The 13,022-nt window shown below is 36.9% G+C and overlaps 1 protein-coding gene across 4 annotated transcripts in view; it reads left to right on the forward strand.

Annotated features, from left to right (window-relative positions):
- The window catches only part of GABRG3 (gamma-aminobutyric acid type A receptor subunit gamma3), a 729,606-nt gene that overhangs the window by 404,897 nt on the left and 311,687 nt on the right, over positions 1-13,022 (forward strand). For all 4 annotated transcript variants that reach the window (XM_019435789.2, XM_019435788.2, XM_019435790.2 and 1 more), the window contains exons 4-5: positions 1,718-1,938; positions 9,385-9,467. In XM_019435789.2, the coding sequence (XP_019291334.1) occupies positions 1,718-1,938; positions 9,385-9,467 (304 nt within the window). The remainder of the gene's footprint in view (positions 1-1,717; positions 1,939-9,384; positions 9,468-13,022) is intronic.

Here is a 13,022-nt window from a genome sequence, read left to right on the forward strand (position 1 = left end):
TTTATCTGGTTTGGTCTGACTTATTTTACTTATGGCAGCACTGGTTGAAACCCATTTTTAAAATAGTATATGACAGGAAATAACACACATGCATGTGTGTAGACACACACACACACACACACACACAAACTTCCTCTTAGTCTCTCTCTGTCTCTGTCTCTCTCTGTCTCTGTCTCTCTCAGTCTCTGTGCAGTTCTGGGTTTAGAGTCTGTCAATGAGAAACATGTGCAAAATTCTGGACGGTGATGAAGAGGCAGAGGCCATTATTCTCCAGAGGCTTGTTTAAGCAGACACATGAAAAGAGGGAAGGACTTGAATGGGACCCTCTGGATGCTGAGATTTCACTCAGCTCTGGACGCTTCCACAGCAACCTGCCTTCAGCTGCTCCTTCCCTGGAGTTTTCTCTCTCAGCTCGTCAAACACTTAAGCAAGATGCAGATTCTCTGTACATAATTCTTTCCATATTGAACCCTTGGATAAATTTTGTATTTTCTAGCTGAAATATTAACTAATACACTGACCTCATTTTTTATGATTGATATATTTGACCATCAAGTATGCTGGGTTTTTTCACCTTAACTGTATGTTTAATTTCCTGACTAGAATACAATCTCCATGAGGACAAGGAGTTTTCTTGGCACAGGGCTGGGTCTTCAGTGGTTTGCAGGGCTTGGCATACTCAGTGCAGCAAACATATGATAAATGAACATATTAATTAATAAAAACTAGGATTGGTCAGTTCAACTACCTATCTCAGAAAGATTCTTTAACTGGAAACTCGGTGTAAGGAATAAATGTGGGATTTGTTGAGGATTACTGAACCCACACTCTGTAAGAGCAATTCATTTATAATATCTAATATGTAAAGGAAACTAAAAGATATAAAAATCTCCAATAGTCTGCATCTAGATCCTCCTTACTATGGGCTTGATTGCTAATAATACTTTAAACTGTGATTAGGGGAAATGCCTCTGAGGTAGTCTCGTCTCTGGACATTTCTTTAGGTCTCATGGTAAAATTAGTACCATCCCACACCTGATGGTCACAGCAAAGTCTTATTCTGTACGGAGAATATCAAATGGTTTCCAATTACAGAGGTCACCTGAGCCTCACCAGCATTCTCTTGAATCAGAGTTTGGCTTGAGTTCTATCACCTTTATAGTTCTTTGTTGTTACTTGTTTCTTACTTTTCTTTCTGATTTGAGTTGTGTTGTTTCAGAAGGCCTTTAAGTGAAGATAATAATTATTATATAAGCTAATACTTATGGATCAATGCCAGACACTAAGGTTTTTCCTTTATTTTTATACCTCATTTAGGAAGTAGGCATTCCACCTATTTTACAGATTATAATGAGGCTTAAATAGGTTGTGTTACCTGTCAAAGCTTGGACTTGAGAATGCAGGGGGATCTGCATCTATGCTCTGATTTATAGTCTACTACCTCTTGGCCCCTTATCACAGTTTATGTGTTTATTATAATTTAAGATTTACAGAATCTTTTTTACATATGTTATCACATTATTGACTAATAATACTGGTTATCATTTGTGAAAATGTGTGCTATGTTGATCCAGGCACTATACCAAGCACTGAAAGAAAGGTACATGGGGGATAAGGGTGTATACATGAAGGAAAACCAAACCCTTGACAAAGGAAATGAAGCATACAGAAAATTTACTAATAGAACGATGTTGCCTCTCATTTTTCTCTGTTTCAGGAATACCAAATTGATATATTTTTTGCTCAGACCTGGACAGACAGTCGCCTTCGATTCAACAGTACAATGAAAATACTCACTCTGAACAGCAACATGGTGGGATTAATATGGATTCCAGATACAATCTTCCGCAATTCTAAAACTGCAGAGGCTCACTGGATCACCACCCCCAATCAGCTCCTCAGAATTTGGAATGATGGGAAAATCCTTTACACTTTAAGGTGAGATGTTGGTGGATTTTTTAAAAAAAATTTTATGATAAAATTTATTATCAAAGTGGTTTCCATACAACACCCAGTGCTCATCCCAACAAGTGTCCTCCTCAATGCCCATCACCCACTTTCCCCTTTCCCCCACCCCTCATCAATCCTCAGTTTGTTTTCAGTATCCAAGAGTCTCTTATGATTTGCCTCCCTCCCTCTCTGTAACTTTTATTTCCCTTATCTTCCCCCATGTTCTTCTGTTAAGTTTCTCAAGATCCACATATGAGTGAAAACATATGGTATCTGTCTTTCTCTGACTTGCTTATTTCACTTAGCATAATACCCTCCAGTTCCATCCATGTTGTTGCAAATGGCTAGATTTCATTCTTTCTCTTTGCCAAGTAGTATCCCATTGTATATATAAATCACATCTTCTTTATCCATTCATCAGTTGATGGACATAGAGGCTCTTTCCATAATTTGGCTATTGTTGAAAGTGCTGTTATAAACATTGGGGTACAAGTGTCCCTATGCATCAGCACTCCTGTATCCCTTGGGTAAATTCCCAGCAGTGTTATTGCTGGGTCATAGGATAGATCTATTTTTAATTTTTCGAGGAACCTATACACTGTTTTCCAGAGCTGCTGCACCAGTTTGCATTCCCACCAACAGTGCAAGAGGGTTTCCATTTCTCCACATCCTCTCCAGCATCTATAGTTTCTTGGTTTGTTCATTTTAGCCACTCTGACCAGCATGAGGTGGTATCTCAGTGTGGCTTAGATTTGTATTTCCCTGATGAGGAGTGACATTGAGCATCTTTTCATGTGTCTGTTGGCCATCTTAAAGTCTTCTTTGGAAAAGTGTCTATTCCTGTCTTCTGCCCATTTCTTCACTGGATTATTTGTTTTTCAAATATTGAGTTTGGTAAGTTCTTTATAGATTTTGGATGCTAACCCTCTATCTGACAGGTCATTTGCAAATATCTTCTCCCATTATGTCATTTGCCTTTTAGTTTTGTTGATTATTTCCTTTGGAGTGCAGAAATTCCTTACCTTGATGAGGTCCAATAGTTCATTTTTGCTTTTATTTCCCTTGCATTTGGAGACATGTTGAGGAAGAAATTACTACAGCTGAGGTAAAAGAGGTTGTTGCCTGTTTTCTCCTCTAGGGCTTTTATGGTTTCATGTCTCACGTTTAAGTCTTTCATCTATTTTGAGTTTATTTTTGTGTAGGGTGTAAGAAAATGGTTTAGTTTCATTCTTCTGCATGTTGTTGCCCAGTTCTTCCAGCACCATTTGTTAAAGAGACTTTTTTCCATTGGATACTCTTTTCTCCTTTATCAAAGATTAGTTAGCCATACATTTATGGGTCCAATTCTGGAGTCTCTATTCTATTCCATTGGTCTATGTGTCTGGTTTTTTTTTGTTTTGTTTTGTATTTTATTTATTTATTTATTTATTTATTTATTTATTTACTTATTTTTGCCAATACCATACTTTCTTCATGATTACAGCCTTGTAGTAGAGGCTAGAGTATGGGATTGTGATACCTCCCACCTTGGTTTTCTTCTTCAATATCACTTTGGCTATTCAAAGTCTTTTGTGGTTCCATACAAATTTTAGAATTGTTTGTTCTGGCTTTGAGAAGAATGCTGGTGCAGTTTTGATTGGGATTGCCTTGAATGTGTAGATTACTTTGGATAGTACTGACATTTTAACAATATTTATTCTTCCAATCCATGAGCATGTAATGTTTTTCCATTTCTTTGTGCCTTCTTCAATTTCCTTCATAAACTTTCTATAGTTGTCAGCATAGAGATCTTTTATATCTTTGGTTAAGTTTATTCCTAGGTATTTTATGTTTCTTGGTGCAATTGTGAATGGGATCAGTTTCTTTATTTGTCTTTCTGTTGCTTCATTATTGGTTTATAAAAATGCAACCAATTTCTGTACATGGATTCTGTACACTGTGACTTTGCTGAATTCATGTATCAGTTCTAGCCAACTTTTGGTGGAGTCTTTCGGGTCTTCCATGTACAGTATCATGTCATTTGCAAAAAGTGAAAGCTTGGCTTCATCTTTACCAATTTTGATGCATTTTATTTCAATTTGATGTCTGATCGTTGAGGCTAGGACTTCCAACTCTATGTTAAACAACAGTGGTGAGAATGGACATCCCTGTCGTGTTCCTGATCTCAGGGGGAAAGCTCTCAGTTTTTCCCCATTGAGGATGGTAATAGCTGTGGACTTTTCATAAATGGCTTTTATGATGTTGAAGTATATTCATTCTATCCCGGCTTTCTTGAAGGTTTTTGTTAAGAAACGATGCTGAATTTTGCCAAATGCTTTTTTTGCATTGATTGACAGGATCATATAGTTCTTATCTTTTATTTTATTAATGTGATGCATCACATTAATTGATTTGCAAGTATTGAACCAGCCCTGCAGCCCATGAATGAATCCCACTTGAACATGGTGAATAATTCTTTTTATATGCTGTTGAATTTGATTTGCTAATGTCTTGTTGAGAATTTTTGCATCCATATTCATCAGGGATATTGACCTGTAGTTCTCTTTTTTCACTCGGTCTCAGTCTGGTTTGCGAATCAAAGTAATGCTGGCTTCATAGAATGAGTCTGGAAGTTTTCCTTCCCTTTCTAATTTTTGGAACTTGAGAAGGATAGATATTAACTCTGCTTTAAATGTCCGGTAGAGGGGCGCCTGGGTGGCTTGGTCGGTTAAGCGTCCGACTTCGGCTCAGGTCATGATCTCACGGTCTGTGAGTTCGAGCCCCGCGTCGGGCTCTGTGCTGACAGCTCAGAGCCTGGAGCCTGCTTCCGATTCTGTGTCTCCCTCTCTCTCTGACCCTCCCCCGATCATGCTCTGTCTCTCTCTGTCTCAAAAATAAATAAACGTTAAAAAATTTTTTTTTAAATGTCTGGTAGAATTCCCCAGGGAAGCCATCTGCTCCTGGACTGCTATTTGTTGGGAGATTTTTGATAACTGATTCAATTTATTCACTAGTTATGGGTCTGTTCAAATTTTCTATTTTTTCCTGTTTGAGTTTTGGTAGTGTGTGGGAGTTTAGGAATTTGTCCATTTCCTCCAGGTTGTCCAGTTTGCTGGCATATAATTTTTCATAGTATTCCCTGATAATTGTATTTCTAAGGAATTGGTTGTAATAAATTTTCCTTCGTGATTTTATATATTTGGGTCCTCTCCCTTTTCTTATTGAGAAGCCTGGCTAGAGGGTTATCAATTTTGTTTATTTTTTCAAAAAACCAACTCTTGGTTTCATTGATGTGCTCTACATATTTTTTTAGATTCTATATTGTTTATTTCTGCTCTGATCTTTATATTTCTCTTCTGCTGGGTTTGAGATGTCTGCTGTTCTGCTTCTATTTCCTTTAGGTATGCTGTTACATTTTGTTTTTGAGATTTTTCTTGTTTCTTGAGACAGGCCTGGATTGCAATGTATTTTCCTCTCAGGACTGCCTTCGCAGCATCCCAAAGCATTTGGATTGTCGTATTTTCATTTTCATTTGTTTCCATATATATATATATTTTTTTTTTAATTTTTTCTCTAATTGCCTGGTTGACCCATTCATTCTTAGGTAACATGTTTTTTAATCTCCATGTTTTTGGAGGTTTTCCAGACTTTTTCCTGTGGTTGATTTCAAGTTTCAAAGCATTGTGGTCTGAAAGTGTGCATGGTATGATCTCAATTCTGTTATACTTATTAAGGGCTGTTTTGTGACCCAGTATGTGATCTAATTTGGAGACTATTCCATGTACACTCAAGAAGAAAGTATATTCTACTGCTTTGGGATATAACGTCTAAATATATATGTCAAGTCTACCTGGTCCAATGTATCCTTCAGGGCCCTTGTTTCTTTATTGATTCTCTGTCTAGATGATCTGTCCATTGTTGTAAGTGGAGTTTAAAGTCCTCTGCAATTACCACATTCTTACCAAAAAGATTGCTTATGTTTGCGATTAATTGCTTTATATATCTGGGGGCTTCCAAATTCTGTGCATAAACATTTATAATTGTTAGCTCTTCCTGTTGTATAGACCCTGTAATTATTATATAATGCCCTTCTTCTAGTTTGTCTGATGTAAGTATGGCTACTCCAGGTTTCTTTTGAATTCCAGTAGGATGATAGATAGTTTTCCATCCACTCACTTTCAATCTGAAGGTGTCCTCAGGTCTAAAATGAGTCTCTTGTAGACAGTAAATAGATGAGTGTTGTTTTTTTATCCATTCTGATACCCTATGTCTTTTGGTTGGAGCATTTAGTCCATTTACATTCAGTGTTATTATTGAAAGATATGGGTTTAGAGTCACTGTGTTATTTGTAGGTTTTTATGCTTGTAGTGATATCTCTGGTACTTTGTGGCCCTTGCAGCATTTCACTCAGAGTCCCCCTTAAGATCTCTTGTAGGGCTGGGTTAGTGGTGATGAATTTCTTCAGTTTTTCTTTGTTTGGGAAAACTTTTATCTCTCCTTCTATTCTGAATGACAAGCCTGCTGGATAAAGGATTCTTCACTGCGTATTTTTCCCGTTCGAAACATTGAAGATTTCCTGCAATTCCTTTCTGGCCTGCAAAGTTTCAGTAGATAGGTCTGCTACTACCCCTATGTGTCTACCTTTGTATGTTAAGGCCTGTTTATCCCTAGCTGCTTTCAGAATTCTCTCTTAATCCTTGTATTTTTCCAGTTTCACTATGATATGTTGTGCAGAAGATCGATTCAAGTTACATTTGAAGGGAGTTATCTGTGCCTTTTGGATTTCAATGCCTGTTTCTGTCCCCAGATTGGATAAGTTCTCAACTATGATTTGTTCAAGTACACCTTCAGCCCCTTTCTCTCCTTCTGGAATTCCTATGATATGGATATTGAGTCACTTAGTTCTCTAATTCTCCCCTTGTGATCCTGGATTTTCTTTTAATCTCTGTTTTTCTCAGCTTCCTCTTTTTCCATAATTTTATCTTCTAATTCACCTATTCTCCCCTCTGCCTCTTCAATCCGTGTTGTGGCTACCTCCATTTTATTTTGCACCTTATTGATAGCATTTTTAATTTATCATGACTATTTTTGAGTCCCTCGGTCTCTGTAGCAATAGATTCTCTGATGTCTTCTATTCTTTTTTCAAGCCCAGTGATTAATTTTATGACTATTATTCTAAATTCTTGTTCAGTTATGCTGCTTAAATCTGTTTTGATCAATTCTTTAGCTGTCACTTCTTCCTGTAATTTCTTTTGAGGAGAATTCTTCTGTTTCATCATGTTGGCTAGTTTTTTGCCCTTTATGAGTTTAAAAGCTTGTTATGTGCTCTACACCTGCAAGCACTGTTATATTAATGGTTGGTTATACACTGTCCTTGCCTGGCACTTCAGGAGGTGTTTTTTGGAGAGTGTTACTTTCTCTCTGTTGTTGTGACTTTGGTTATTTTATTTCCCTACTTGTAGTGATGTTTGGATCTGCCACCAAAGCACCATCTGTGCTTTGATATGTTCCTTGAAGTAGCCCTGTGTTCTCTCACATTGTCCTGTTTCTCCCTGGTAGACTCAGTCTCTTTTTCTCCCAGACTCTTGGACTTTAAAGTCCTTTGGCTTCAACCCTTCTTTGGGAGACATAGGAAGTATGGATCCCCCTACTTCTCTGCCATGTTGGCCCTTCTCTCAGATGTTGGTGGATTTTGGATCACCGATGGGCTGATACTGGAGTCTCTAATTTAGATTACTATACACATGGGACCCTCTTTTCATATTGGTGAGTTCTATCAATTCTCATGTTTGACATGTTATCTCATTCTAAAAAAGTTCATCCTAATGATACTATATGTGAAAATAAAGACCTACAAATTAGCTGCAATGAATATAAAGTCATTCCTTCATCAGAATCCATTTCTGTTGAAAATAGGCTGTGGAAATTATGTTTAATGTATTTAACCCAATGGGTCAACTCAGCTAGGAAAATAAAGATGTCTTAGAGTGCTAATTAACAAATGTAATCATAACCAAATTCAGGACCAGAGGGAAAAAAGAGCACAGAGGTCATTCCCCAGTGCATCCCTAATGGAACTGGCAGCTAGTGTAATGAGTCTTCCTAAGGGGTAGGCAGTCCTCACAAACCTGTAAATGTAAGAAAAACTGCACTTCAGAGAAGTGAACTGACTTACCTGTCAAAATTCACCACTGGCAACTAGTGTTATCAGAGTCTCTGTCTCTCAGGAGTCTTTCCATTAGCATAGTCCAAGTCTAACTGATCATCTAGCTGTAACATACCACAGAAATGCCATAAACCTGGGCTAACCTTTCTGTTCGTCTAGTATTAGGATCAGGACAGCAACTTCCAGAAACTGTTGTCCCCACTGCCTGTCACCTTTCAGGTGACACTGGGCATGGTCATGCTTTTCTAACAGACTTTCTCTCACTGCCTTGCAGCACCATGACTCCTCCCTGTGTCTCCTGCTCCTGCTCTTATGCTGTCCCTCCTAACACTGCTTCTTCTGTCTCAGGACTTCCTCATCACTTCAATCATTTTCCTCTCTCCTGTTGGCTTAGCTCATTCCTTCCCATATCTATGCTGAGGTTTCCTGCATGCCTACTTCCAACCCAGAACTTCCTTTATGGACTCCAGATGCTTGAAACTACCTGTCCATGTAGTGTCTCCTCCTGAAGGTCTAAAAAAAAGCATTTCAAACTCAGCATGCCTCACGATAATGTGAATTCTCTAATTCTTCTCACCCATGTGTCTTCTTGGCTCAGTGAAGTCCACCACCAGCTGCTGGGTACTTCTCCTTTCTCACCCCCACATTCAGTGTATGAGCTCCTAATTGCAGGTAAGTTGTGGCCATGAGGTGTTACAGGTACTTCCTCATCAATCTTAAAGAAATGTGATTAAGAATCTGAAATGAAGGTGAGCCTCAGCAAACCAGAATAGGGACATGGCCCTTCCAGGGATTCTTTATAGAAACTCTGATCTCAGGGCTGTCTTCTCTGGAAGGATGCAGTGCTACCACCTGTTTGGTCAAATGAGGGAGTTGTCCAAATCTGAAATTGCTTCTGCAAGTGGATTAATTTGTCATTATACCTATTTAGACAAATATGTCAGTCTCAAAATGGAAGAAGTGTTTAATTCAGTCAAACAGATTGAAGGCAAAAATATATAAAATAACAGTTGTTTTTATTTCTCTCCTCTCTGACTTAGTTTGTGTTTCTAGGTGCAGTTTCGAATTTTAGTAACTGAAATTCTCTCTGTTACCAATAGTTAAAAATAAAACAAAATAACACAAAAGCCACTAAATGGTATCCCTGAATGGATGGCACCACTGCCAAGAATTAAATGCACTGCTCCCACTCCCCACTTGTGATAAAATGGCAGCTCCCTAGTCTTAACCTGGGACTTTTCTGGGCTGCTTCTGGCTGACTTCAAGAGTGATTCTTGGCTCTCCCACAGGCTCACCATAAATGCAGAGTGCCAGCTACAGCTGCACAACTTTCCCATGGATGAACATTCCTGTCCACTGATTTTTTCCAGCTGTGAGTACTAACTTGGGGTATAAATGCTTTGTAAAGGAACGTGTAGCTTCTATTGATTTTAGGCAGATAGACATGTGATTAGCATCATAGCATCACTGTGCAACCAGAAAGAGTTGATAATGGTTTTGATATTAGACACATGGGCATTTTGTCTCCAGACATTATTACATAGGATGCATGTTACTGAATAGGTATCTTTAAAAAAAACTGTGATCAGCTTGACCATTCCTTGTAATATTGGAAGAGTCAGAAATCGGTGAACAGTCGACTTACCAAAGACCCTTATGCTAATGGATTGTGCATGTTATTTGGAAGTATGTAAAATTCATTTGCAATATTTTGGGGTTTAGTATCATCCTCAAGCAAGCTGTTTTATATTCTGAATAGAAAGATTAACAAATTCATTTAAATATATTTATATTTGTCTCATTGCACTCTTGTAGGATGTAATTTTTTTGGTACTGTATCTTCTAATAATTACTAACAAGTAATCTTTCACAGATTCTTAAAGACAAAATCTAATACATACAAAGATACATATAAAAGGAAATATCAAATTTATGTGTTTATATATAAAAATAACTTTTTAAGTAATAGCCAATATAGATCTGTAGAATTTAGTATACTTCAATTTAAATGTGTTAATCACAAGTAGTTAAGTATTACTCATAAGAATTTAGTTAAATTTATTGACCTTTTATAAAATTGCATACAGTGCTTGACAAACAAATGTGATGAAATCTCAAGAAGAAGGTTTTGTGGGTTTCTTCACTGGAAGTGAAAGATGAAAATGAAATAAGAGATGAACACACTTTATAGTTCATTTTGGATCCAGAAAAAGACAAATAGAAAGCAAAATTTCACTAATCTCCTAGGTTGGGCATATATATATATATATGTATGTATTTTAATGTTTATTTATTTTTGAGAGAGAGAGAAACAGAATGCAAGAAGGGGGAGGCAGAGAGAGAGGGAGATACAGAATTTGAAGCAGGCTCCAGGCTCTGAGCTGTCAGCACAGAACCTCATTTGGGGGCCTGAATTCATGAACCGTGAGATCATGAACTGAGCTGAAGTCAGAGTTTAACCGACTGAGCCACCCAGGAACCCAAAAAAAATTTTTGTAGAGATTAATTTAATTGGTTGATTCCCAATTTAAAGCAATACATTCCCTGAACCATTATACTGTTGGTAACACAAATTGTCAATGCTTATTAAGTAAATGTCTAAAGTATATGAATGTCTGATAAAGTTGTCTGTAGATTACTTTAGGCCTGCTATTCTCTATTTAATTACTTTACCAGTTATGGAACCATTCAGAGGCACTTAGGTGACTCAGTTGAGCGTCCAACCCTTGATTTTGGCTCAGGTCATGCATGATCTCACTGTTCGTGAGATCAAGTCCTGCATTAGGCTCTGTGCTGACAGTGGGAAGCCTGCTTGGGATTTTTTTTCTCTCATCTCTCTCTGCCTCTCCCCTGCCCGTGCTCCCTCTCTCTCTCAAAATAAATAAATAAACTTAAAAAAAAATGGAACCATTCAAATAGTTTAGTTCTTTGTGAGTCACTTTCGTATATATGCATATAATTTTCTTAGTGACTTGTCCACTTCATTGTTTATTAGTGTCTTCAATCAATTCAATTTAGCTATGTAGATCCTTCCAACGCCCTGGTATGCTATTAATTCATCTATTGACTTTATAATTTCAATAATTGTTTCTCATTATTAGACATTCTAATTTTTTTCTTTTTTCTAATTTTTTATGCAATTTGACAGCACCTTATTTCTTCACTAAATGTTTAATGTCACCTTCCATTTATTCAAATTTTCAAAATGTTCTGGTGTCTTTGTTGGAGCAATTTGCAGAATTTGTTGTTTTGTTTTACTCCATTACATGGAATTAATTTGCTTTTCTGATGAATTAGTAATTATTTCATTTGAACTCATGTTTCTTGGAATTTTTTCTGTGGTATTTCTTTGAGGCTTACATTTAAAACAGTTTGTTTTTTTTTTTTCTAACGATGTTTTGCTCTGGCTTTGCCTGGTTGTCTCTATTACTTTAAAGATTAAGCTTGGATTCCTGGGCCACATAGAATATGTGAATTCTAGCTACGTGTCTGATTTCAGGCTGTGTTTTTACATTCTTGGGAAGGACTTTTTTGCTTTTTTGTTGTTCTCAAAGCCAAATATGGACAAGGAATCTCCTTTTAGGGAAAATTTCTCCTGAGTCTACAAGCTGAGGTTTTTCCCTTCCCTGTGGAAGCAGCTCAAATGTCCATTGACAGATGCATAGATAAGTAAAAAAAAAAAATGGTCCATACATACAATGGGATATTATTCATACTTAAAAAAGATGGGATTTCTGTCACATGCTACAGCAAGGATGAAATTTGAGAGCATGATGCCAAATGAAATAACACAATCACAAAAAGACAAATACTGTATTGTTTCACTTATTTGAGGTATCAGAGCACAGTCACAATCAAAGGACAGAATGTCAAAAGTTGGTCACCAGGACCTGGAGGTAGAGGGAATGAGGAGTTACAGTTGAATGGTATATAGTTTTATTTTTGTAAAATAAAAAGAACTCTGGAAATGGATAGTGGTGATAGCTACACAACGTTAATATACTTAATATCGCTGAAGTGTACACTTACCATTTGACATTATGTACATTTTACCACAACAAAAACATTGAACGAAAAGTGTAATAACTAGAATAAAACATTCATTCGAGGGTTCAGCAGCAGATTTGAGCATAAAGAAGGAAGAATCAGCATACTTAAATATAGATTTATTATCTTTTTTAATGTTTATTTATTTATTTTGAGAGACTGAGTGTGTGTGTGTGTGTGTGTGTGTGTGCAAATAAGGGAGAGGCAGAGAGAGGAAGGGAGATTTTCCCAAGCAGGCTTCATGCTGTCAATGCAAAGCCCAACATAGGCCTCAATCTCAGGAACCATGAGATCATGACCTGAGCCAAAACCAAGAGCCAGATACTCGACTAACTGAGTCAAGTTAGTATCTAACTAACTAACTGAGCCACCCAGAAGTTCTAAATTCATTTTCATCATAGGGTCCAAAGAACATAAATACAAAAGAATTAAGAAAAATGAACAGAGACTCAGAGATTTATGGAATAAAATTAAGCTTAGCAATACGTGCATAAGGAGAATCCAAGAAAAAGAGGAGAGAAGAAGAAATCAGAAAGAATATTTGAAGAAATAATAACCAATAACTTCCCAAATTTGATGAAATATGTGGATTTACACATCCAAGAGCTCAATGAATTTCAAATAGCATAAACGTAAAAATATCTATACTTAGGCATATTATAATCAAACTGTCAAAAGGCAAAGACAAAGAGAAAGCAATAAGAGAGAAGCAACTCATAACCAATAATTAGTCCTTAATAAGATTAGCAGCTGATTTTTTATCAGAAACCATGGAGGCCAGAAGGCAGGAGATGACATTATTTAAAGGCTGGAAGAAAGACTATCATCCAAAATTTCTATATACAGTAAACCTACCCTTTAAAACTGAAGAAAGACATTT

The sequence above is a fragment of the Panthera pardus genome, unplaced genomic scaffold (genome assembly GCF_024362965.1).
Source record: "Panthera pardus isolate Hobbes unplaced genomic scaffold, ASM2436296v1 HiC_scaffold_24, whole genome shotgun sequence".
In the NCBI taxonomy this organism is placed as follows: Eukaryota; Metazoa; Chordata; class Mammalia; order Carnivora; family Felidae; genus Panthera; species Panthera pardus.